Source organism: Chiloscyllium plagiosum, unplaced genomic scaffold (assembly GCF_037043375.1).
Source record: "Chiloscyllium plagiosum isolate Xiang-an unplaced genomic scaffold, Cpla_swu_hap1 HiC_scaffold_17, whole genome shotgun sequence".
Classification (NCBI taxonomy): Eukaryota; Metazoa; Chordata; class Chondrichthyes; order Orectolobiformes; family Hemiscylliidae; genus Chiloscyllium; species Chiloscyllium plagiosum.
In genome coordinates this window covers 571478-597236 of record NW_028270155.1, presented here as the reverse complement: position 1 = coordinate 597236, position 25759 = coordinate 571478, and the positions used below count along the sequence as shown (strand labels likewise).

The window sequence follows — 25759 nt, the reverse complement described above, 5'->3', positions numbered from 1 at the left end:
TTTAGTACATTTGAGATTTGGTGCTTGTAATACCGTCCTGATTAAATGCAAGTCAAAAAGCTTCATCAGCATGTCTCTCTTCCAACAATATCTTGCAGTTATGTTATTAATCCAGAGTCCTGATCTCATCACCTGGAGACAGAAGTTTGAAACCCACTAGGGCAGCTGTGAAATTTAAAGTCAGGAATCTGGAATAGAAAGCTTCTATCAATAATAACAATGGTGAAACAACTAGATTATTATAACAACACATCAAGTTCACTAAGTTCCATGCTGTGAATGAATCAAAAGAATAACCATGAACAGACTAATGAAATGAGTAGTCACATTGCAAATTAATTTTAATGTAGGGAGGAGCCAATTAATGCATTTTTGATGCAAGATAATATAGAACATAGAAAAGTACAGCACAGAACAGGCCCTTTGGCCCACGATGTTGTGCCGAGATTTAATCCTAATGTAAAATATAGTAACTTAACCTCCGCATCCCTCAACTCACTGCTATCCATGTGCATGTCCAGCAGTCGCTTAATTGTCCCCAATGACTTCGCTTCCACCACCACATTCCATGCATTCACAACTCTCTGCGTAAAGAACCTACCTCTCATGTCTCCTTTATACCTTCCTCCTAATATCTTCAAACTATGACTTCTCGTACCAGTCAATCATGCCCTGGGGAAAAGCCTCTGGCTATTGACTCTATCTATTCCTCTCATTACCTTGGATACCTCGATCAGGTCTCCTCTCGTCCTCCTTTTCTCCAGAGAGAAAAGTCCAAGCTTATTCAACCCTCCAGTCCAGGCAGCATCCTGGTAAACCTTTGCACCCTCTCCAAAGCCTTTATATCTTTCCTATAGTAGGGTGACCAGAACTGGACACAATATTCCAAGTGTGGTCTCACCAGGGACTTGTAGAGCTGTAGCAAAACCTCGCGGCTCTTAAACTCGATTCCCCTGTTAATGAAAGCCAAAACATCATATGCTTTCTTAACAACCCTATCCACTGGGGTGGCAACTTTGAGGAATCTATGTACACCCAGATCCCTCTGTTCCTGCACACTGCCAAAAATCCTGTCTTTAATCCTATATTCAGCATTCGAGTTAGACCTTCCAAAATGCATCACTTCGCATTTATCCAGGTTGAATTCCATCTGCCATTTCTCAGCCCAGCTCTGCATCCTGTCTATGTCGCACTGCAGCCTGCAGTAGCCCTCTATACTATCAACGACACCTCCAACCTTTGTGTCATCTGCAAATTTGCTAACCCACCCCTCAACCTCCTCATCCAGGTCATTTATAAAAGCTTCAAAGAGCAGAGGCCCAAGAACAAAGCCCTGCGGGACCCCACTCAACACTGTCCTCCAGGCAGAATACTTTCCATCTACAAGCACTCTCTGCCTTCTGTCAGCCAGCCAATTCTGAATCCAGACAGCCAAATCTCCTTGTATCCCATACATCCTGACTTTATGAATGAGCCTACCATGGGGAGACCTATCAAATGCCTTGCTGAAGTCCATATACACCACATCCATTGCTCGACCGTCACCAACCTGTCTTGACACCTCCTCAAAGAACCCAATAAGATTTGTGAGGCATGACCTGCCCCTCACAAAGCCATGCTGACTGCCTTTAATCACGCTATGCTTTTCCAAATAATCATAAATCCTATCCCTCAGAATTCTTTCCAAAACTTTGCTGACCACAGATGTAAGACTGACTGGTCTGTAATTGCCAGGGATTTCCCTATTCCCCTTCTTGAAAAGAGGAACAACATTTGCCTCCTTCCAATCCTCCGGTACAACTCCTGTGGAGAGTGAGGAGGCAAATATCCTTGTCAGTGGCTTAGAAACCCCCTTTCTCGCTTCCCGGAGCAGCCTAGAATAAATCTGGTCTGGCCCTGGGGACTTATCAATCTTAATGTTTTCCAAAATTTCTAGCACATCAACTTCATCAATCTTGATTTGGTCAAGACTGTATCCCAGCTCCTCGAAGTTTTTATTTACAACAAGTTCCCTTTCCTCGGGGAAAACCAAAGCAAAAAACTTATTTAGGGCTTCCCCTATCTGCTCATTCTCCACGCACAAGTTCCCTCCGCTATCCCTGATCGGCCCTACTTTCTCCCTGATCATTCTCTTATTCCTCACGTATGAGTAAAATGCCTTTGGGCTCTCCCTAATCCTTCTTGCCAAGCCTTTTTTTGTGCCCCCTTGTGGGCGGCACGGTGGCACAGTGGTTAGCACTGCTGCCTCACAGCGCCTGAGACCCGGGTTCAATTCCCGCCTCAGGCGACTGACTGTGTGGAGTTTGCACGTTCTCCCCGTGTCTGCGTGGGTTTCCTCCGGGTGCTCCGGTTTCCTCCCACAGTCCAAAAGATGTGCAGGGTCAGGTGAATTGGCCATGCTAAATTGCCCGTAGTGTTAGGTAAGGGGTAAATGTAGGGGTATGGGTGGGTTTCGCTTCGGCGGGTCGGTGTGGACTTGTTGGGCCGAAGGGCCTGTTTCTACACTGTAATGTAATCTAATCTAATCCTGGCTCTCCTCAGTCCTTTCTAGCAAGCCTGTAATCCTCTAAAGCTGTGCTAGATCCTTGCTTCCTCCACCTTATGTAAGCTGCCTTCTTCCTTTTCACGAGAAGCTCCTCTGTTCTCGTCATCCAAGGTTCCTTAATCTCACCCCTTCTTACCTGTCTCAGAGGAACAAATTTGTGCATCACTTGCAACAACTGCTCCTTAAATAGTCTCCACGTGTCTGCTGTGCCCTTTCTGTGGAACAATTGCTCCCAGTCTGTACTTCCCAACTTCTGTCTGATAGCGTCATAATTTCCTTTTCCCCAATTAAATATCTTCCCTCGGTAACTGCTCCTTTCACTCTCCAAGGCTATGGTAAATGTGAGGCAGTTGTGATCACTTTCACCAAAGTGCTCTCCCACCGTGAGATCTGACACCTGTATAATGTAAGTTTATAGTACTTGCAGAAATAGAAAACCTCGGTATGAATAAATCAGAATTTTTTCGATATAGAAGATACAAGTAGCATCCCACATTTAGCAGTAGGTTGGAAAATGGAAGGAGGGAGGACCTGAATAAAATTACAATCAGCAGATTGTCAGCCCATAACTCCAACTAGTTCCTGTGTTTTAACGGACTTCATCCTAGGTTCTTAAAAGAAGTTACTAGTTGATGCTTTTGTTTTCAACTTTCCAAAAACCCCTAGATATGGGGATAGTTCTTTTAGACTGAAAAATTCCAATGTAACTCAACTTTTCAAAAACAATAAGGAGGAATTTCTGTGGAGCTCGTGACTGCCGAAGGCCGTGGGGGCCAATTTTTTCACTGTATTTAAGACAGAGATAGTTGGGTTCTTGATTACTAATGGGATCAAAAGTTAAGGAGAGAAAGCAGGAGAATGGGGAAAACAGTATCCCTATTGCAGGAAACTATAGGGGAGTTAGCTTAATACAATGAAAATGTTAAAAATTATTAGTAAAAATCACATAGCAAGTATTTCAAACAATTTCAAGATAACCACACAGGATCAACATGGTTTTGTGAAAGGGAAATTGTATTTAGACAAGTAATTGGTTTCTGAGAAAGTAAAGTACTATGGATAAAGAAGCAAAAACATTGAGTAAAAGGATAATAAGGGAGAGAGTAGGGCTCATTAAAGATCACAGTGGTAATTTGCTCATGGAACCAGAGGACATAGATGGGGTTCCAAATGAATACATTGTGTCAGTGTTCACTCATTAGAGGGACAATACACATATAGAAATCAGGTAGAAAGAGTAAGACCATAAGATTATAGGAGTATAATTAGACCATTTGGCCCATCATGCCTGCTCCACCATTCGATCACGCCTGACATCTTTCTGAACCTCATTCTCCTACTTAAAGAAATTAGCATCAACAGGGAAGCTAGTCTCAAAGAGTATGATGCTCGAAAACCACAGCTGGTCAGGCAACATCCGAGGGGCAGGAGATTCAACGATTTGAACATAAGCTCTTCATCAGGAAATATGAAGAGGTTATGTTTGAAACATTGACTCTCCTGCCCCTTGGATGCTGCCTGACTGGCTGTGCTTTTCCAGCACCAAGGTTCTCAACTCTGATCCCAAGCATCTTCAGTCCTCACTTTCTCCCAGAGAAGATAGTCTGACAGACTTAAATGCAGAGATGGAAATGTGTTGCTGGAAAAGCGCAGCAGGTCAGGCAGCATCTAGGGAACAGGAGAATCGACGTTTCGGACATTAACCCTTCTTCAGGAACCCGCACAGACTTAAATGCAGATCAATCTTCAGAGCTAGAGAAAGCGTATTTCAGATTGTTGAGTGAAACAAAGAGTGTACTGGCAATAATTTTCAGTCCCTCTCTGGCCACAGGAGATTGGAGGAAAGCCAATGTGATACCATTGTTCAAGAAGTGAGCAAGGGATAAACTAGAGGCCATCAGAAAACTATAGGCCATCAGTCTAAACTCATTGGTGAGTCAACGATTGGAAGCAATTGTGAGGGACAGCATTATTCTGTTCTTTGAGAGGCAGGGATGAATTAAGAACAATCAGCAAGGATTTGTAATGTGGAGGTCATGTTTGATCAACGATTGAATTTTTTGAGGAGGTAATCAGGTGTGTAGATGCAGGCAATACTTTTGATGTAGTCTACTTAGGTTTCGGCAAGGCTTTCAATAAGATCTTGACTGTGAGACTAATAACAAAGGTAAGAGCCCATGGGATCCAAGGAAGTTTGGCAAATTGTACCCAGAATTGGCTGAATGGCAGGAAGCACAGGGTGATGATTGAGGGGTGTGTTTGTGACTGGCAGCCTGTGCCCAGAGGGATTCTGCAGAAATCAGTGAGGCCCTTGTTTATGGTTTATGTAAATGATTTAGACTTGAATGTAGGAGTATTGATCAGTAAGTTTGAGCTGAATGCAAAAGTTGGTGGGTTGGTAAGTGGTGAGTAGGATATAGGTGCGCTAGTTAGATGAGCTGATCAGTGTTTTTGACCTCTATTACTTAAGAATTGAAGGGCTATGGGAAAGCACAGGAAAGTAATTCATTGAAAGAGCTGGCATTTTTCATAGAGTGTAACAGTTTGTCTATGTAGCATAAGATTTGATGAGTTAGCAGTAATAAAGTTTAATGGACTTCTCTTTCCTTCTCTGTCTGGCAGGTCGTGTACTTTCTTTGGCTTGGCACAAGTCAGGTACAATGATTGCAACAGGATCACTGGATGTTATCCAAGTTCTAGATGTGAAGTCTGGTAAGTTGTGAGATATGGAAGTGCAGTACATGACAAGTCACACAGAACAAACTAGCTTACACAATATATACAAATAATAACAAGAGGGTGCTATTGCTTTCTTCTTAACTAATATGTTACGCAAATGTTCAAAATTCGTGCAACTCGTATACATTTCTTGTTTTTCATTTATTTATGAAATTAATTAACTAATTGACTAAGTAGGTGGCATGACGTACAGGTTTGATTCCAGCCTCGGGTGACTATCTGTGTGGAGTTTGCACATTCTCCCCCATCTGCGTAGGTTTCCTCCAGGTGCTCCGGTTTCCTCCTACAGTCCAAAAACCTGCAGGTCAGATAAATTGGCCATGCTAAATTGCCCATCGTGTTAGGTGCATTACTCGGAGGGAAATGACTCTAGGTGGGTTACTCTTCGGAGGGTCGGTGTGGACTTGTTGGACCAAGGGCCTGTTTCCACACTGTAGGGAATCTAATCTAAACTGTTACCACCCTGATGTGAGGATGGCCAGAAAATCAAGCTCCACTTCTGCGCAAACTATACCAGAAATGCAAATGTTTATGTAATCACAAAAATGGTTACTTTATTTTTCTTTTCTTTTTAATTACTACTGTCTAGAACAAAAGAGGTGTTAAAAAAACCAAAATAACTGGCAAAACTCAGATATGGCAGCAGATTTAAATTGTTTCGCACAAACTGTATACTTTTCGAAATGCTGGAGTACCTTCTTCAGTTAATCAGTATGTGTGTCTCTATTTGGAGCTGAAATAATTATATAGAGGCTGAGGCTAATGCTCTGGGGAACATAGGTGTGAATCTCACCATGGCAGATCGTGAAATTCAAATTCAATAAAATCTGAATGAATAAAGCAGCATTTGGGTGGCTCAGTGGTTAGCCCTGCTGCCTCACAGCGCCGTGTTTGATTCCAGCCTCTGATGACTGTGTGGAGTTTGCACATTCTCCCCGAGTCTGCATGGATTTCCTCCGGGTGCTCTGGTTCCTCCCACAGTCCAAAGGTGTGCATGTTAGGTGAATTAGCCATGGGAAATTGGCCACAGTGCTCAGGGATGTGTAGGTTAGGTATGTTAGTCAGGGGTAAATGTAGAGTAATGGGGAATGGGTCTTTGGAGGGTCGGTGTGGACCTGTTGAGCCGAAGGGCTCATTTCCACACTGTAGGGGTTCTATGAAAGCTAGTCTACTAGTGATTGTCATGAAAATTTGTCTGGTTCATAAATGTTCTTTTACAGAAAGAAATCTACCAGTCTTATCTGGTCTGCCTAAATGTGACTCCAGACCCATAGCAATTGGTGGACTCTTAACTGCCCTCTAATGGTCTAGAGAGTCACTCAGTTCAAGGGCAACTGGGGATGGACAACAAACCAGCCTTGCCAGGGACACTACATCCTGTGTAAAAATAAAAGAAATCCAGATAATACACTACTCCTTGCCTTAAAACGTTCAGTTCATCACCCATTGGAATATTCCAAGAGTTGGAGAAGGACCAGAAGCCACCTTATGAAATTGAAGATTCATGTAGATATTAATAGTCAAAAAGATGTTGACCTATCTGCTAATTCAAGTTGCATATAGGCATTCGCCAGATCTAATTTCAAAAAAATCTGGCCCCTTGACAATATACCACACCTATTCACATTCTAAATTCATGGTCTGGACGAAGGAACTTGGCATTGTTGCCACGTTTGCAGATGACCTAAAGGTGGAGGGGCAGGTATTGTTGAGGAAGTGGGAAGACTGCAGAAGGCCTTGGACATACTAGGTGAGTGGGCAAAGTAGTGGCAGATAGAATACAGTTTGGCAAGTATAAAGTTACATGTTTTGATAGGAAGAATACAGGAGTAGACTATTTTCTAAATAGGGAAAACCTTCAGAAATCTGAAGCACAAAGAGACTTGGGAGGCCAAGTTCAGGACTTCCTTAAGATTAACATACAATTTCAGTTTGTGTGTGCATGAGAGTTTGTGTGATGGAGTATAAGCTGTGAGAGGGTGTGTGAGTGTGTAGGGGTGTGTGCATGCGCGTGCGCATCAGAGAGAGCATGTGTATGAGAGAGGGTCTATGAGAGTGTGTAGTGAGGTCACCTGTCGTGCGACATGAACCCAAGTTCCCGGTTTAGGCTGTCCTCATGGGATACAGACAGACTCTAACCTCACACCTTTAATGCATTATCTGAGCAAAGATGTCACTTTTTTAAAAAATATAAAACCTTAAATTATCTCGAGAATGTGACTTAAAAGAAGTTCTGGGATTTACATATTAATGAACCAAAACATTGAACATTACAGCACTGTCACCCCTCAATTTAAAGCTATGTCCGCTCGTGCTAGCCATCACCATCTGAGGAAAAAGGCTCTCACTGTCCACCCTATCTAACCCTCTGATTATCTTATATGTCTCAATTAAGTTACCTCTCAACCTCCTCTTGAATGAAAACAGCCTCAAGTGCCTCAGCCTTTCCTCGTAAGACCTCCCCCCCCCCCCCCCCCCCCCCCCCCCCCAATAACAGGCAACATTCTAATAAATCTCCTCTGAGCCCTTTCCAAAATTTACACATCCTTCCTATAAAGCGGTGACCAGAACTGTACACAATACTCCAAGTTTGGTTGCACTAGAGTTCTGTACAGCTGCATTATGACCTCATGGCTCTGAAACTCAGTCCCTCTACCAATAAAACCTAACATGCGTGTGTCTTCTTAACAACCCTATCAACCTGGGTGGTAATTTTTAGAGATCTAAAGCACACCTAAACTCCAACAATGAACAAATTAACAGAATCACAAACAAACCGAACAATTCCCTAACTAGTCCCCAATAAAAGAAAATCCTAATTGTATGCTGTTCAAATAAAATAAAGTCCTCCTTATATAGCAAAAAAGTGGAATTTCGTCTCCTAAAATTGCAACTAGAATATGTCTTCAGGAATGCTCAATGCCCTCTCCACTGATCTTCTTTCAGGAATGCCGTCTCATTCGAATTCATGCATCAGGAACACCTGTCTCTGTCGAATTCTCATGTAGGAATGTTCTCTCTGAATTTTACTGTCTGGAATATTAGCTAAGAGTCCTGCAGCAGCATCTTTATTAATTAGATGGTGTTTTGTTCGAGAGCTGAAAGTTGTTATCATCGTGCAGATAACACTTGACACTCACTATTACTCACGGTTATGGTTTGAATTGTTTTAGTCCTGAATAGCAGTCAGTCATGCAAATTGGTCATTTTGGTGGTCTGATTGGGATTTTACATAGTTATACAGATGGTGATGTATGTGGAACAGTGTCATGTTCCTAGTTAAGGCATTACACATACAAGTGTTGTTGAAGGTCAATTTTGGCAATGTCAGCAAGTTACCACAAATGCCCTCACTTTTTAAAAGTAGACAGGCAGGAGCCTGGAAGAACACAGCAAGCCAGGCAGCTTCAGGAGGTGGGGAAGTCGACATTTTGGGTGTAACCCTTCAGTCCTGAAGAAGGACTTTGGATTTCAGCATCTGCAGTTTTATTTTTGTCCCACTTTTTAAAGTGCGCACAAATGTGTCTCATAATGCTGTCTTAAAATTACCCAAAATCACTTGAATGGACAACTTTTCCAAAGCCACAATGATCCTTCCAACATCCTCACAGGGGAACTGATCCTTGTTCCAAGCAAGTAGCTGTCTGCATCCTAAAATGGTTTGAGACTGCTCAAACTTGTATAAAATGTTGACAGTGGCATATCTTATTATGTAGAAGAAGCAAGAAAATTCTTGTGTTTCAGACACTTGTGGGCTGCTCAGTCAGAAATATCACCCTTTCCCTTTACCTCCCTGCATGATTTAAGAGCCAGATTAAGAGGAACATCCAAATGTTGTTTCCACTGGAAACACCTCTCGAGCTTCCCCATGAGTGGCGAGTGAAAAGATAATGTATACATCCAAATTGGGATTGTTTGTGACTTGGCAGTGGTGGTATTCCCAAAGTCAAAACAGTGGCACTTTTAAAAGGGAGAAAGACAGACAAGGGCAGTGAGCACATAGTCTGTAAGGGAGAGAGAGAAAGAAACCTACACTGCTAACTGACACAGCAGTCAATCTGCGCAGTTGCTGCATTTGCTGTTTGAATTCATGTATCACTGGACATCGTAGTGTGTCTTGGAAAAATGCACAAACAGCGTAATTCAGAACTGATCTTGGAGGAACCTGTTTGGGAGAGGTCACAGCACAGAAACAGATAAGTGAATAGTTTTAAGTATAACCTTGCTGTAAATCCATAATAGTGAGTAGAATGGGTTCTTTCTTGATTATGTTTTATTGAAATCTGTCTCTTGATCAAATTTTAAAAATATAAGCCATAAGTATTAAGTTAGCTTGGAGCAGTGTTTTGTAGAGCAATAAGACGGTGCTATTTTCTGGGTCTGTAGATTGGAAGGAGCAAAATGGCCTTGAGTAGAGTGATATGCTGTGGTTCTGTTCGCCAAGCTGGAAATTTTTGTTGCAAACGTTTCGTCCCCTGTCTAGGTGACATCCTCAGTGCTTGGGAGCCTCCTGTGAAGCGCTTCTGTGGTGTTTCCTCCGGCATTTATAGTGGCCTGTCCCTGCCGCTTCCGGTTGTCAGTTTCAGCTGTCCGCTGTAGTGGCCGGTATATTGGGTCCAGGTCGATGTGTTTGTTGATGGAGTTTGTTGATGGAAGCGGCAGGGACAGGCCACTATAAATGCCGGAGGAAACACCACAGAAGCGCTTTACAGGAGGCTCCCAAGCACTGAGGATGTCATCTAGACAGGGGACGAAACTTTTGCAACAAAAACTTCCAGCTCAGCAAACAGAACCACAGCGACGAGCACCTGAGCTACAAATCTTCTCACAAACTTTGAGTAGAGTGATATGCTGTTCTTGTCGGATGTGGGAGTTTTGAGAGAGTTTATGGGTTACTGAGGATTATATCTGCAATAAATGTCATTGGTTGTGAATCCTGTCAGATCAAATGGATTGGTTGTAAAGACCGTTAGAGGCAATGAGGAATTTACAAGAGCCAGAGGTGTGATGGATGGCAATTATAGGAAGGGAGAAAAGCTGCACATACAGTTAGGTAGATGGGCTAATTCCAAGAAAGGTAGGAGAGGTAGGTAGGCAGTACAGGAGTCTTCTGTGGCTGTCCCCATTTCAAACAAGTATGCTGTTTTAGAAAATGTAGCGGGTGATGGACTTTCAAGGAAATGTAGCACGACCAGCCAAGTTTCTGGTATCGAGACAGGCTCTAATGTAATGAGGGGTACATCGGGTTCCAAACGATCGATTGTGTTAGGGGACTCTCTAGTCGGAGACACAGACAGATGGCCACCAGTTCTCAAAAGGGAACGGGACCAGCAGGAGGTCATTGTCCACATTGGTACCAATGACCAAGGAAGGGAAAGCGATGAGATTCTGAAGGGACATTATAGAATGTCAGACAGGAATTTAAAAAGCAGGTCCTCACGGGTAGTAATATCTGGACTATTCCCGGTGCTACGAGCTAGTGAGGGTAGGAATGGAAAGATAGAGCAGATGAATGTGTGGCTGAGGAGCTGGTGTATTGGAGAAGGATTCACATTTTTCGATCATTGGAATCTCTTCTTGGGTAGAAGTGACATGTACAATAGGGTTGGTTTGCACCTAAATTGGAAGGGGATTAATATACTGGCAGGGAGATTTGCGAGAGCTGCTCGGGAGAATTTAAAATAGTAAGGTGGGGGGGGAACCGAGACCCAGGGAGATAGTGAGGAAAGAGATCAATCTGAGACTGTACAGTTGAGAAAAGAAGTGAGTCAGTCAGGGTATGCAGGGACAAAGTAGAGAATAAGGTAAGACTGATAAATTAAACTGCATTTATTTCAATGCAAGAGGCCTAAGACGGAAGGCAGATGAATGCAGGGCAAGGTTAGGAACATTGGACTGGAATATCATAGCAATTACAAAAATGTGGATCAGGGATGGACAGGACTGGCAGCTTAATGTTCCGGGATATAAATGCTACAGGAAGGATGGAAAGGGAGGCAAGAGAAGAGGGGGAGTAGCGTTTTTGATAAGGGATAGCATTACAGCTGTACTCAGGGAGGATATTCCTGGAAGTACATCCAGGGACATTATTTGGGTGGAACTGAGAAATAAGAAAGGAAAGATCACTTTATTGGAATTGTATTATAGGTGCTTTAATAGTCAGCAGGAAATTGAGAAACAAATTTGTAAGGAGATCACCGTTAACTGTAAGAAGGATAGGGTGGTCATGGTTGGGGATTTTAACTTTCCAAACGTTGACTGGGACTGCCAAAGTGTTAAAGGTTTAGATGGAGAGGAATTTGTTAAGCATATATAAGAAAACATTGAGTCAGTATGTGCACATACCTACTAGAGAAGGTGCAAAACTTGACCTACTCTTGGGAAATAAGGCAGGGCAGGTGACTGGAGTGTCAGTGGTGGAGCACCTTGGGGCCAGTGAACATAATTCAATTAGTTTTAAAATATTGATGGAAACGGATGGATCAGATCTAACAGTTGAAGTTCTAAATTGGAGGATGGCTAATTTTGATGGTATTCGGCAAAAACTTTCAAAAGCTGATTGGGGGCAGATGGCTGGAAAATGGGAAGCCTTCAGAAATGAGATAACAAGAGTGCAGAGACAGTATATTCCTGTTAGGGTGAAAGGAAAGGCTGGTAGGTATATGGAATGTTAGATGACTAAAGAAATTGAGGGTTTGGTTAAGAAAAAGAAGGAAGTGTATGTCAGGTATAGACAGGAGAGATTGAGAGAATCCTTAGAATATAAAGGCAGTAGGAGTATAATTAAGAGGGAAATCAGGAGGGCAAATAGGGTTTTTACAAATACATGAAGGACAAAAGGGTAACGAGGGAGCAAATAGGGACCCTCAAAGATCGGCAAGGTAGCTTTTGTGTGGAGACGCAGGAGATGGGGGAAGAAACTGATGCAAAATGAGTATTTTGCATCAGTATTTACTGTGGAGAAGGACATAGAAGATATAGAATGTGGGGAAATAAATGGTGACATCTTGAAAAATGTCCATATTACAGAGGAGGAAGTGCTGGATGTCTTGAAATGCATAAAGGTGGATAAATCCCCAGGATCTGATCAGGTGTACCCTAGACCTCTGTGGGAAGCTAGGGAAGTGATTGCTAAGCCTTTTACTGAGATATTTGTATCCTCAATAGTCACAGGTGAGGTGCCAGAAGACTAGAGCTTGGCTAACGTGGTACCATTATTTAAGAAAGGTGGTAAGGAAAAGACAGACAACTATCAACCGGTGAGCCTGACATCGGTGGTGGGCAAGTTGTTGGTGGGAATCCTGAAGGACAAGATGTATATGCATTTAGAAAGGCAAGGACTGATTAGGGATAGTCAACATGGCCTTTGTGCGTGGGAAATCATGTCTCACGAACATGATTGAGTTTTTTTTAAAAGTAACAGAGGATTGATGAGGGCAGAGCAGTAGATGTGATCTATATGGACTTAATAAGGCGGTCGACAACGTTCTCCATGGGAGACTGGTTAGCAAGTTAGATCTCATGGAATACAGGGAGAACTAGCCATTTGGATACAGAACTGGCTCAGAGGCAGAAGACAGAGGGTGGTGGTGGTGGTGGTGGAGGGTTGCTTTTCAGACTGGAGGCCTGTGACCAGTGGAGTGCCACAAGGATCAGTACTGGGTCCTCTATTTTCGTCATTTATATAAATGATTTGGATGTGAACATAGGAGATATAGTTAGTAAGTTTGCAGATGACACCAAAATTGGAGGTGTCGTGGACAGCGAAAAAGGTTACCTCAGATCATAATGGGATCTTGATCAAATGGGCTGAGGTGTGGCAGGTGGAGTTTAATTTAGATAAATGTGAGGTGCTGCATTTTGGGAAAGCAGATCAGAGCAGGACTTGTACTTAATGGTAATGTCTTGAGGAGTGTTGTTGAACTAAGAGACCTTAGAGTGCGGGTTCATAGCTCCTTGAAAGTGGAGTCGTAGGATATATAGGATAGTGAAGAAGACGTTTGATATGTTTTTCTTTATTGGTCAGAGCATTGAGTATAGGAGGTGGGAGGTCATGTTGCAGCTATAAAGGACATAGGTTAGGCCACTTTTGGAATATAGGCAAAAGTGAGTACTGCAGATGCTGGAAACCAGAGTCGAGATTAGAGTGGTGCTGGAAAAGCACAGCAGATCAGGCAGCATCCAAGGAGCAGGAACATCGACACTTCGGGCAAAAGCCCTTCATCAGGAATTCCTGAGGAAGGGCTTTTGCCCAAAATGTCGATTTTTCCCTGCTCCTCGGATGCTGCCAGACCTACTGTGCTTTTCCAGCACCACTGTAATCTACACTTTTGGAATATTGTGTGAAATTCTGGTCTCCTATCAGAAAGATGTTGTGAAACGTGAAAGGGCTCAGAAAAGATTTACAAGGATGTTGTCAGGGTTGGAGGATTTGAGCTACAGGGAGAGGCTGAATAGGCTGGGGCTGTTTTGCCTGGAGCGTCAAAGGCTGAGGGGTGACCTTCTAGAGGTTTATAAAATCATGAGGAGCATGGATAGGATAAATAGAGGAAGTCTTTTCCCTGGGGTGGGGGAGTCCAGAACTAGAGGGCATAGGTTTAGGGTGAGAGGGGAAAGATATAAAAGAGAACCTAGGCCAACTTTTTCATGCAGAGGGTGATGCGTGTATGGAATGAGCTGCTAGAGGAAGTGTGGAGGCTGGTATAATTGCAACATTTAGAAGGCATCTGGATGGGTATATGAATAGGAAGGGTTTGGAGGGATATGGGCCAAGTGCTGGTAAATAGGACTAGACTAGGTTGGGATATCTCGTCAGGATGGACGGGTTGAACCGAAAGGTCTGTTTCCGTGCTGTACAACTCTGACTCTGTGCTGCTTCTCAGCTGTAATGGTCATAGGTTTAAGAAATGCTGGGTGAATTATAGCAGTGCGTCTTATTGATAGGGCTCTGAATCACATTGCTACCTCCTTCCCTCCTCTTCTTTTGTTTCTTCTTTTTGGCGGCTCCTGTCTCCTGTTGAAACTCAAAAAAGTTGAGGTGCACTCAAACCAACTCAGCTTCACTGAGAGCCAAGCTAAATAGTTTTTTTTTAAAAAGTGTTAGATCACTCTGTTTTTGTGTTTGCCCAGTGTTTCTGCGGTACTTTTTCTGCCCTGGGCCTGTGCTTCAGACTATGGCATTTACATGAATCTTGCTTCCTCCAGATTTCTCTACTCATGCCAGTTAATTATTCCTTATCTCTCCAGGTCATTGCACACGTCGTATTTTTGTTGATCGTGGTGAAGCGGTTTCGATCAGGCGAGAATGTGTGGTATGGAGTCTCTGTTTTCTCAGCAATTACTCCATCGTGAGTGCAGATTCAGCAGGGAAAATACAGTTCTGGGACTGGCAGACAGAAACTCTGCTGAAAACACATCCGGTCACTAAATGTGACGTGCTGACACTTTCAGTGAACCAGGTGAGAGCAGATCTTTGTATTGTCAGTCTCTGTTGCTGTTCGAGTGGCAGCTGACTCACTTTTAATATCTGTTCACCATCACGTTATAGACAATAGGTGCAGGAGTAGGCCATTCTGCCCTTCGAGCCTGCACCACCATTCATTATGATCATGGGTGATCATCCTCAGTCAGTGTCCTGTTCCTGCCTTATTTCCATAACCCTTGATTCCACTATCCTTGAGAGCTCTATCCAACTCTTTCTTAAACGAATCCAGAGACTGGGCCTCTACTGCCCTCTGGGGCAGAGCATTCTACACACCTACCACTCTCTGGGTGAAGAAGTTTCTCCTCATCTCTGTCCTAAATGGCCTACCCCTTATTTTTAAGCTGTGTCCTCTGGTTCGGAACTCACCCATCAGCGGAAACATGTTTCCTGCCTCCAGAGTGTCCAATCCTTTAATAATCTTATATGTCTCAATTAGATCCCCTCTCAGTCTTCTAAACTCAAGGGTATACAAGCCCAGTTGCTCCAATCTTTCAACATAAGATAGTCCTGCCATTCCAGGCATTGACCTCGTGAACCTACGCTGCACTCCCTCAATAGCCAGAATGTCTTTCCTCAAATTTGGACACCATATTGGACACCAGATTTGTCCTCAAATTTGGACACCAGAACTGCACACAGTATTCCAGGTGCGGTCTCACCAGGGCCCTGTACAGCTGCAGAAGAACCTCTTTGCTTCTATACTCAATCCCTTTTGTTATGAAGGCCAGCATGCTATTAGCCTTCTTCACTACCTGCTGTACCTGCATGCTTGCCTTCATTGACTGGTGTACAAGAACACCCAGATCTCTTTGTACTGCCCCTTTATCTAACTTGACTCCATTTAGGTAGTCATCTGCCTTCCTGTTCTTGCCACCAAAGTGGATAACCATACATTTATCCACATTAAACTGCATCTGGCATGCATCTGTCCACTCAACTAACCTGTCCAGGTCACCCTGTAATCTCCTAACATCCTCCTCACATTTCACCCTGCCACCCAGCTTAGTCTCATCAGCAAATTTGCTAATTTTACTATTAATACCATCTTCTATATCATTAATGTATATTGTAAAAAGTTGCGGTCCCAGCACTGATCTCTGTGGTACCCCACTGGTCACCGCCTGCCATTCCGAAATGGAGCTGTTTATCACTACTCTTTGTTTTCTGTCAGCCAACCAATTTTCAATCTAAGTCAGTATTTTGCCCCCAATACCATGCGCCCTAATTTTGCTCACTAACCTCCTATGTGGGACTTTAAGGAGAAAGTGAGGACTGCAGATGCTGGAGACCAGAGCTGAAAATGTGTTGCTGGAAAAGCGCAGCAGGCCAGGCAGCATCCAGGGAACAGGAGAATCGACGTCCTGAAGAAGGGCTTATGCCCGAAACGTCGATTCTCCTGTTCCCTGGATGCTGCCTGACCTGCTGCGCTTTTCCAGCAACACATTTTCAGCTATGTGGGACTTTATCAAAGGCAAGCTGTGTTCTACACTCTGCTGATGGGAATTTTGCTTTCTGCAGACTGAAGACAGCATTGTTGCTGGAACCTCTGAGGGAACTGTTGTCCAATTTCAGCTGATTGCAGTAAAGTCAGGAGCTGTTGATACTCAATGGGTTCGTACGAAGACTTTTAAACATCATTCCCATGATGTGAGGGCTGTCATTCATACCAAGTCTGCGCTTATCTCGGGTGGTGAGTGGATAAAATCTTTTCTGTTAGATGAGCTACGCAGTGGAATTTTTACCTCAACTCCTTTCCTCCTTTCTTCTGGGTAAGGTTTGGATGCCCAGCTTGTCATTCGTCCCCTGATGGACCTTGTGGAAACCAAGTCATACGAAGCTGCTCTCCGCAAAATCCTCTTCCCACACGTAAGTGTTTACTGCAGGTGCTGTGAGCTGTTTCTATCCGCACCCAATTACTCCACCACATTGATCAAGAAATGGAGTACCAATTTGTACTCTGGACTGTGGAGCTCATGAATAAATGCAGTCATAGTCTGTAAATGTTTGCAGGAGGGGATTGGGAAACTGTAGTAATGAGCCTCTATTATTGCTAACAGATACAGGCTGGGGTCAGTTTATAATTAGCAGTGGATAAATGGTGCATAAGGTTTTATAAACATTCAGAGGGTAGAAGAACAGGTGCTTGGAGTAGTTTGAGTTACTTTAAGCAGTATAGATTTGTAAAAGCTGGACTATGCTTGACTAACCTTAATTTATTTTTCTTGAAGTAACAGGTTGATGAAGGTAGTGCAGTGAATGTTGTCGAAATTAATTTTTAGAAAGTCTTTGTAAAAATAACATTTAACAAAATTGAGGAGAGTCAATGTCCGCTTAGATACAAAATTGGCTTCAAACTAAACAGGGAACTGTGGTAAAGGATTGTTTATCAGACTGGAGGATGGGAAACAGTATGTTCTCAAGGATCACTGCTGGAATCACTGCTTTTTGATGTGTATGTTTTCATCTTGCACTAATCAGGACTGATGTGCGAAAACCAGATTTAGGAAAGGAAAGCAATTTATAGAGCACAAGAAGACTGTTGATTATCATGGCAAATTAGTGGGAACTGTTAACTGTCAATCTTGGTTCGCTGATTAATTAGAATCCGTACTGTGTGTAAACAGACTCTTTGGCCGGACAAGTCCACACCGGCCCTCTGAAGAGTATCCCACCCAGACCCATTCTCCTACATTTACCCCTGACCCATGCACCTAACCGACATATCCCTGAACACTATGGGGAATTTAGCATGGCCATTTCACCTAACCTGCACATCTTTGGATTGTGGGAGGAAACTGGAGCACCCAGAGGAAACCCACACAGACACGAGGAAAATGTGCAAACTTCACACAGACAGCTGCCTGAGGCTGGAATCGAACCTGGGTGCTGTGAGGCAGCAGTGCTAACCACGGTGCCACTGTGCCGCCCCACAGTGATTAAACCTAAACAGGTAGGTATCCTCTGATTCGAGTATTGGTATGCAAAATGCAACAGGGATTGACATCACTGTAACCATTGCAGTAAGGGCAAAAAGCAGCAAGATATGAATAAATTCTTGTCTCCTACAAAGAATGTGTGAACATGTGTAGCTTCCAGTACGCACAAATGAGTCATTCTGTGTGCCCAATGACAATCCGAACTAAAAACCAAGAAAACTGTGGATACTGTAAATCAGAGATAAAAATAGAAATTGTTGGAAATGCTCAGCAGGTCAAGTGAGGTTCTGAGGAAGGGACACTCAACCTGAAATGTTAACTCTGATTTCTCTCCACAGATGCTTGACTAACCTCCCTTGACCTGCGGAGCTTTTCCAACAATTTTTTAAAACAGGGTAAAATTTCAAAATTTGATGATAAACTTGGAGATATGTCTGACAGTGAGGATAATAGCAATTGATTGCAATTGGACTTAGCATTAGAATAGACAAACAAGTATCATTTGGAATTTAGGGTAAGGAGACAAGGTCTTTTCCCTGGGTTCATGGAGTCCAGAACTAGAGGGCATAGGTTTAGGATGAGAGGGGAAAGATATAAAAGAGGCAAAAGGGGCAACTTTTTCACACAGAGGGTGGTACGTGTATGGAATGAGCTGCCAGAGGAAGTGGTGGAGGCTGGTACAATTGCATCATTTAAGAGGCATCTGAATGGGTATATGAATAGGAAGGGTTTGGAGGGATATGGGTCTGGTGCTGGCAGGTGGGACTAGATTGGGTTGGGATATCTGGTCGGCATGGACGGGTTGGACCGATGGGTCTTTTTCCATACTGTACATCCCTATGAGTCTTAAGTGTAAAGTGATGTATTTTGATAAAGCGATAGGAAGAAGTTGAGAGAAGTGATTACACCACAGTTGAAGAGGGTGAAGACATGACTGCCAAGCTGATTCTGTGGACTGCATGCATGATGTGAGAGGTTAGGGACTCTGGTGTAGCTGGCTTGTATAACTGCGGAAAGGGTGTACACGTTCAGCTTCTGACAGAGCATATTGCAGCACTTAAGAAAGAACTAGATGACCTCAGGCTCATCCGAGAGAACGAGATCTTTCTGGACAGGACCTTCAGCGAGGTTATTACACCGAGCATACCAGAAGAGAGTAGAAGGGAAAAGACGATGAGGAAGGCAGAGATGAGAAGAGTGCAAGAGACCCCAAGAGAAGTACCTGTCAGAAACAGGTTGAATCTCTTAGAAACTGTAGAGACAGACGTCACTGCCAGTCCGAGAGGCGGTCAGGTCTGCCAATCAGAAATTGGCGTGGAGGCAGAGCTGAGGAGTCAGACATCACATAGAGCTGTGGTAATAGGGGACTCCATAGTGAGAGGGACTGAAAGGGGTTTCTGCGGCAACAGGCGGGATTTGCGGATGGTGCCAGGATTAAGGACATCACAGTCAGGGTGCAGGAAATCCCCAAGGACGAAGGTGAAGAGCCAGAAAATGCATGTTGGCACAAATGCTGTCGGGAAGAAAAGGAGGGACATTCTACAGCGGGACTTCAGAGAACTCTGAAGGTTACTTTCAGAGGGATGGCAGTGAAGGCAGTGCAATGTTCCTCTTGCAACATGTTTGAGGTGAGGGATGCCATGGACGTCCCTGCTGATTACACTTGCAGGAAGTGCACCCATCTCCAGCTCCTCCAAGACCGTGTTAGGGAACTGGAGCTGGAGTTGGATGAACTTGGGATCATTCGGGAGGCAGAGGGGGTCATAGATCGGAGCTTTAGGGAAGTAGTAACTCCAAAGATTGCAGATAGATGGGTGACAGTGAGGGGGACTGGGAGGAAGCAGCCAGTGCAGGGACCCCCTGCGGCCGTTCCCCTCAAGAACAAGTATACCGTTTTGGATACTTGTGGGGGGGGGGGACTTACCAGGGGTAAGTAACGGGGCTCAAGCCTCTGGCACGGAGCCTGTCCCCGTTACTCAGAAGGGAAGGGTGGAGAAGAGCAGAGCTGTAGTAATTGGGGACTCGATAGTTCGGAGCACAGATAGGCGGTTTTGTGGGAACGAGAGAAACTCACGTTTGGTATGTTGCCTCCCAGGTGCAAGGGTACGTGATGTCTCTGATCGTGTTTTCCGGGTCCTTAAGGGGGAGGGGGAGCAGCCCGAAGTCGTGGTCCACATTGGCACCAACGACGTAGGTAGGAGGAGGGCTGAGGATGTTAGGCAGGCTTTCAGGGAGCTAGGTTGGAAGCTCGGAGTTAGAACAAACAGAGTTGTTGTCTCTGGTTTGTTACCCGTGCCACGTGATAGAGAGTCGAGGAATAGGGAGAGAGAACAGTTAAATGCGTGGCTACAGGGATGGTGCAGGAGGGAGGGATTCCGGTTTTTGGATAACTGGGGTTCTTTCTGGGGAAGGTGGGACCTCTATAAACAGGATGGTCTACACCTGAACCTGAGGGGCACCAGTATCCTTGGTGGGAGGTTTGCTAGTGCTCTTGGGGGTGGTTTAAACTAACTCTGCAGGGGCATGGGAACCCAGACTGTAGCTTTAGGGTGCAGGACCTGGAGTGTAGGGAGGTTAGGAACATGGCATCAATTTCAAAGGAGGGTGCCTGTAAACAGGAAAGTGGCTTGAAGTGTGTATACTTCAATGCAAGAAGTATACGAAATAAGGTAGGTGAACTTGCAGCGTGGGTTGGTACCTGGGACTTCGATGTTGTGGCTATTACGGAGACATGGGTAGAACAGGGACAGGATTGGCTGTTGCAGGTCCCAGGGTTTAAATGTTTTAGTAGGGTCAGAGGTGGGGGTAAAAGAGGGGGAGGTGTGGCATTGCTTGTCAAAGATAGCATTACAGCTGTGGAAAGGACAAGGGATGAAGACTCGCCATCTGAGGTAGTTTGGGCTGAGGTTAGGAATAGGAAAGGTGAGGTCACCCTGTTAGGAGTTTTTTTACAGGCCTCCTAATAGTCCTAGAAATGTAGAAGAAAGGATTGCGAGGATGATTCAAGAGAAGAGTGAAAGTAATAGGGTGGTTGTTATGGGGGACTTTAACTTTCCTGATATTGATTGGGAACGCTATAGCTCAAGTTCGTTAGATGGGTCAGTGTTTGTCCAATGTGTGCAGGAGGGTTTCCTGACACAATATGTAGATAGGCCAACAAGAGGTGAGGCCATACTGGATTTGGTTCTGGGTAACGAACCAGGCCAGGTGTTAGAATTAGAGGTAGGTGAGCACTTTGGGGACAGTGACCACAATTCGGTGACTTTTACTCTAGTGATGGAGAGGGATAAGTGTGCACTACAGGGCAAGAGTTATAGCTGGGGGCAGGGAAATTATGATGCGGTGAGGCATGACTTAGGATGTGTGGCTTGGAAAGGTAAGCTTCAAGGCAAGGGCGTAATTGATATGTGGAGCTTGTTCAGGGAGCAACTATTGAGTGTCCTTGATAAGTATGTACCCGTCAGGCAGGGAGTAAAGGGTCGTGTGAGGGAGCCGTGGTTTAATAAGGAATTGGAATCCCTTGTTAAATGGAAGAGGGCGGCCTATGTAAAGATGAGGCGTGAAGGTTCAATTGGGGCGATTGAGAGTTCTAAAGTAGCCAGGAAGGACCTGAAGAGAGAGCTAAGAGCAGCAAGGAGGGGACATGAAAGATCCTTAGTTGGTAGGATTAGGGAAAACCCTAAGGCTTTCTATAGGTATGTCAGGAATAAAAGAATGACTAGGGTAGGAATAGGTCCAGTCAAGGATAGTAGTGGGAAGTTGCGTGTGGAGGCTGAAGAGATTGGGGAGACACTGAATGAATACTTTTTGTCAGTATTCACTCAGGAACAGGACATTGTTGTCAATGTGAATACTGAGTCACAATTAAGTAGAATGGATGGCTTTGAGGTATGTAGAGAAGAGGTGTTGGAAATTCTGGAAAGGGTGATAATAGATAAGTCCCCTGGGCCTGATGGCATTTATCCTAGGATTCTCTGGGAAGCAAGGGAGGAGATTGCAGAGCCATTGACCTTGATTTTTATGTCCTCTTTGTCTACAGGAGTAGTGCCAGAAGACTGGAGGCGAGCAAATGTGGTTCCCTTGTTCAAGAAGGGGAGTAGGGATAACCCTAGTAACTATAGGCTGGTGAGTCTCACTTCTGTTGTGGGCAAAATCTTAGAGAGAATTGTAAGGGATAGGATTTATGAACATCTGGATAGGAATAATGTGATCAAGGATAGTCATCATGGTTTTGTGAAGGGCAGGTCGTGCCTCACAAACCTTATTGCATTCTTTGAGAAGGTGACTAAGGAGGTGAACGAGGGGAAAGCGGTAGATATGGTGTATATGGATTTTAGTAAGGCGTTTGATAAGGTAGACTACTGCAAAAAATACGGAGGTATGGCATTGAGGGTGAGTTGGAGGTTTGGATTAGGGGTTGGCTGGCTGGAAGAAACAGAGGGTAGTAGTTGATGGCAAAAGTTCATCTTGGAGTTCCGTCACTAGCGGTGTTCCGCAAGGATCTGTTTTGGGACCATTGCTGTTTGTCATTTTTATAAATGACCTGGAGGAGGGGTTAGAAGGTTGGGTGAGCAAGTTTGCGGATGATATGAAAGTCGGAGGAGTTGTAGACAGTGAGGAAGGATGTGGCAGGTTACAGCGGGATATAGATAAGCTGCAGAACTGGGCAGAAAGGTGGCAAATGGAGTTCAATGTAGCTAAGTGTGAGGTGATTCACTTTGGTAAGAGTAACAAAAAGATGGGGTACTGGGCTAATGGTCGGATACTTGGTAGTGTGGATGAGCAGAGGGATCTTTGAAAGTTGCCACCCAGGTAAATAGTGCGGTGAAGAAGGCATATGGCATACTGGCTTTTATTGGTAGAGGAATTGAGTTCCGGAGTCCTGAGGTCATGTAGCAGTTGTATAAGACTCTGGTGCGGCCACATCTGGAGTATTGTGTGCAGTTTTGGTCGCCATACTATAGGAAGGATGTGGAGGCACTGGAACGGGTGCAGAGCAGGTTTACCAGGATGTTGCCTGGTATGGTAGGAAGATCGTATGAGGAAAGGCTGAGGCACTTGGGGTTGTTTTCATTGGAAAAAAGAAGGTTTAGGGGTGACTTGATAGAGGTGTACAAGATGATTAGGGGTTTAGATAGGGTCGACAGTGAGAATCTTTTTCCACGTATGGAGTCAGCTATTACAAGGGGGCATAGCTTTAAATTAAGGGGGGTAGGTATAGGACAGATGTTAGGGGTAGGTTCTTTACTCAGCGAGTCGTGAGTTCATGGAATGCCCTGCCAGTAGTAGTGGTGGACTCTCCGTCATTATGGGCATTTAAGCGGGCATTGGATAGGCATATGGAGGATAGTGGGCTAGTGTAGGTTAGGTGGGCTTGGATCGGCGCAACATCGAGGGCCAAAGGGCCTGTACTGCGCTGTATTCTTCTATGTTCTATGTTCTAAGGCTGAAAAGCAGAACATTCAAGGTGGTTATCTCCGGTTTGCTTCCAGTTCCTCGGATTGGAGAGGACAGGAACAGGGAGATAATGGACTTGAATGTGTGGCTGGGGAAGTGATGCAGGAAGCAAGGATTTAAATTCTTGGATCACTGGGCTATGTTTAGCGGTAAGGATAAATTATACAAGAGGGAGGGGTTGCACCTTAATAGATGAGGAACCAGCATTCTGGCAGGTCGGTTTGCCACTGCAACACAGTTGCGTTTAAATTAAATAGTGGGGGGAGGGGACAAACTGGAAATTTAAGAAGGAAGTTAAAGGGAAAGTTAGAACAAGAGAAGTCAAGAAAGACAACGGAATCAATGGAGCTGAAAACTCAAAAAAGGATCATGCCGTAAGGTGAGGTGAAATAGGGATTGAGAGGAAGGGTGAGGGGAGTAACAAATTAAAAATATTATATATGAATGCACGAAGCATTAGAAATAAGGTGGATGAGCTTGAGGCTCATTTCGAAATTGGCAGTTACAATGTTGTGTGGACAACTGAGACGTGGCTTCAGGTGGACAGGGCCTGGGAAATGAATATTCGAGGCTATACATGCTATCATAAGGACAGACTGACTGGCAGAGGGGGTGGGGTGGCCTGTTGGTAAGGAATGAAATTCAGTCCCTTGCATGGGGGAACCTAGAATCGGGGGATGTAGAGTCAGTTTGGATAGAGCTGAGAAATTCTAAGGGTAGAGAGACCCTAATGGTAGTTATCTACAGGCCCCCAAACAGTAGCCTGAATGTAGTGTGTAAGTTGAATAAGGAGCTAAAATTGGCCTGTTGCAAAGATATTACTACAGTTGTTATGGGGGATTTCAACATGCAGGTAGACTGGGAGAATCAGAATGGTACTGGACCCCAAGAAAGGGACTTTGTGGAGTGCCTCTGAGATGGATACTTAGAACAGCTTGTACTGGAGCCTACCAGGGAGAAAGCAATTCTGGATCTGGTGCTGTGCAATGAACCGGATTTGATCAGGGACCTCGAAGTAAAGGAGCCATTAGGAGGGAGTGACCATAATACAATCAGCTTTAATCTGCAGTTTGAAAGGGAGAGGTTAGAATCGGAAGTGACAATATTTCAGTTGAACAAAGGGAACTATGGAGCTATGAGGGAGGAGCTGGCCAAAGTTCAATGGTGCAATACCCAAGCAGGGATGGCAGTGGAACAATAATGGCAGGTATTTCTGGGTATAATGCAGAAGATGCAGGATCAGTTCATTCCAAAAAGGAAGAAAGATCCTAAGGGAAGGCAGGAGTGGCCGTGGCTGACGAGGGAAGTTGAGGACCATATAAAGACAAAAGGGAAAAAGTATAACATAGCAAAGATGAGTGGGAAATCGGAGGACTGGGAAGCTTTTAAAGAACAACAGAGGATAACTAAAAAGGAAATATGCAAAGAAAAAATAAGGTACGAAGGTAAACTGGCCAAAAATATAAAGGAGGATAGTAAAGGCTTTTTTAGGTATGTGAAAAGAAAAAAAATGGTTAAGACTAAAATTGGGCCCTTGAAGACAGAAACGGGTGAATTTATTACGGGGAACAAAGAAATGGCAGAAGAATTGAATTGGTACTTTAGATCTGTCTTCACTGGGGAAGGCACGACCAATCTCCCAGAGTTAATAGTGGCTGAAGGACCTGAACTGAAGGGAATTTATATTAGGCAGGAAATGGTGTTGGAGAGACTGTTCGGTCTGAAGGCTGATAAGTCCCCAGCACCTGATGGTCTACATGCCAGGGTACTGAAGGAGGTGGCTCTAGAAATCGTGGATGCGTTGGTGATCATTTTCCAATGTTCTATAGATTCAGGATCAGTTCCTGCGGATTGGAGGGTGGCTAATGTTGTACCACTTTTTAAGAAAGGAGGGAGAGAAAAAACAGAGAATTATAGGCCAGTTAGTCTGAACTCAGGGGTGGGAAAAATGCTGGAGTCAATTATAAAGGATGAAATTATGACACATCTGGATAGCAATAACAGGATAGGTCAGAGTCAGCATGGATTTATGAAGGCGAAATCATGCTTGACTAATCTTATGGAATTTTTTGAGGATGTAACTCTGAAGATGGACAAGGGAGATCCAGTAGATGTAGTATACTTGGACTTTCAGAAAACCTTTGATAAAGTCCCACATAGGAGGTTAGTGAGCAAAATTAGGGCACATGGTGTTAGGGGCAAAATACTGACATGGATTGAAAATTGGTTGGCTGACAGGAAACAAAGTCGTGATAAACGGCTCCCTTTCAGAATGGCAGGCGGTGACCAGTGGGGTACCACAGGGATCAGTGCTGGTACAGCAGCTTTTTACAATATACGTTAATGCTATAGATAAAGGTATTAAAAGTAATATTAGCAAATTTGCTGATGACACAAAGCTGGGTGGCAGGGTGAATTGTGAGGATGATGTTAGGAGAATACAGGGTGACCTGGACAGGCTAGGTGAGTGGACGGATGCATGGCAGATGCAGTTTAATGTGGATAAATGTGTGGTTATCCACTTTGGCAAGAATAGGAAGGCAGATTACTACCTAAATGGAATCAAGTTAGGTAAAGGGGCAGTACAAAGAGATTTAG

The 25759-nt window shown here is 44.2% G+C and overlaps 1 protein-coding gene across 1 annotated transcript in view; it reads left to right on the top strand.

Moving 5' to 3' along the window:
- utp4 (UTP4 small subunit processome component) overlaps nucleotides 1–25759 on the top strand; it is a 71427-nt gene that overhangs the window by 20365 nt on the left and 25303 nt on the right. The window contains exons 4-7 of the mRNA XM_043706465.2: nucleotides 5168–5257; nucleotides 14531–14742; nucleotides 16287–16458; nucleotides 16543–16634. Coding sequence (XP_043562400.1) covers nucleotides 5168–5257; nucleotides 14531–14742; nucleotides 16287–16458; nucleotides 16543–16634 — 566 coding nt within the window. The remainder of the gene's footprint in view (nucleotides 1–5167; nucleotides 5258–14530; nucleotides 14743–16286; nucleotides 16459–16542; nucleotides 16635–25759) is intronic.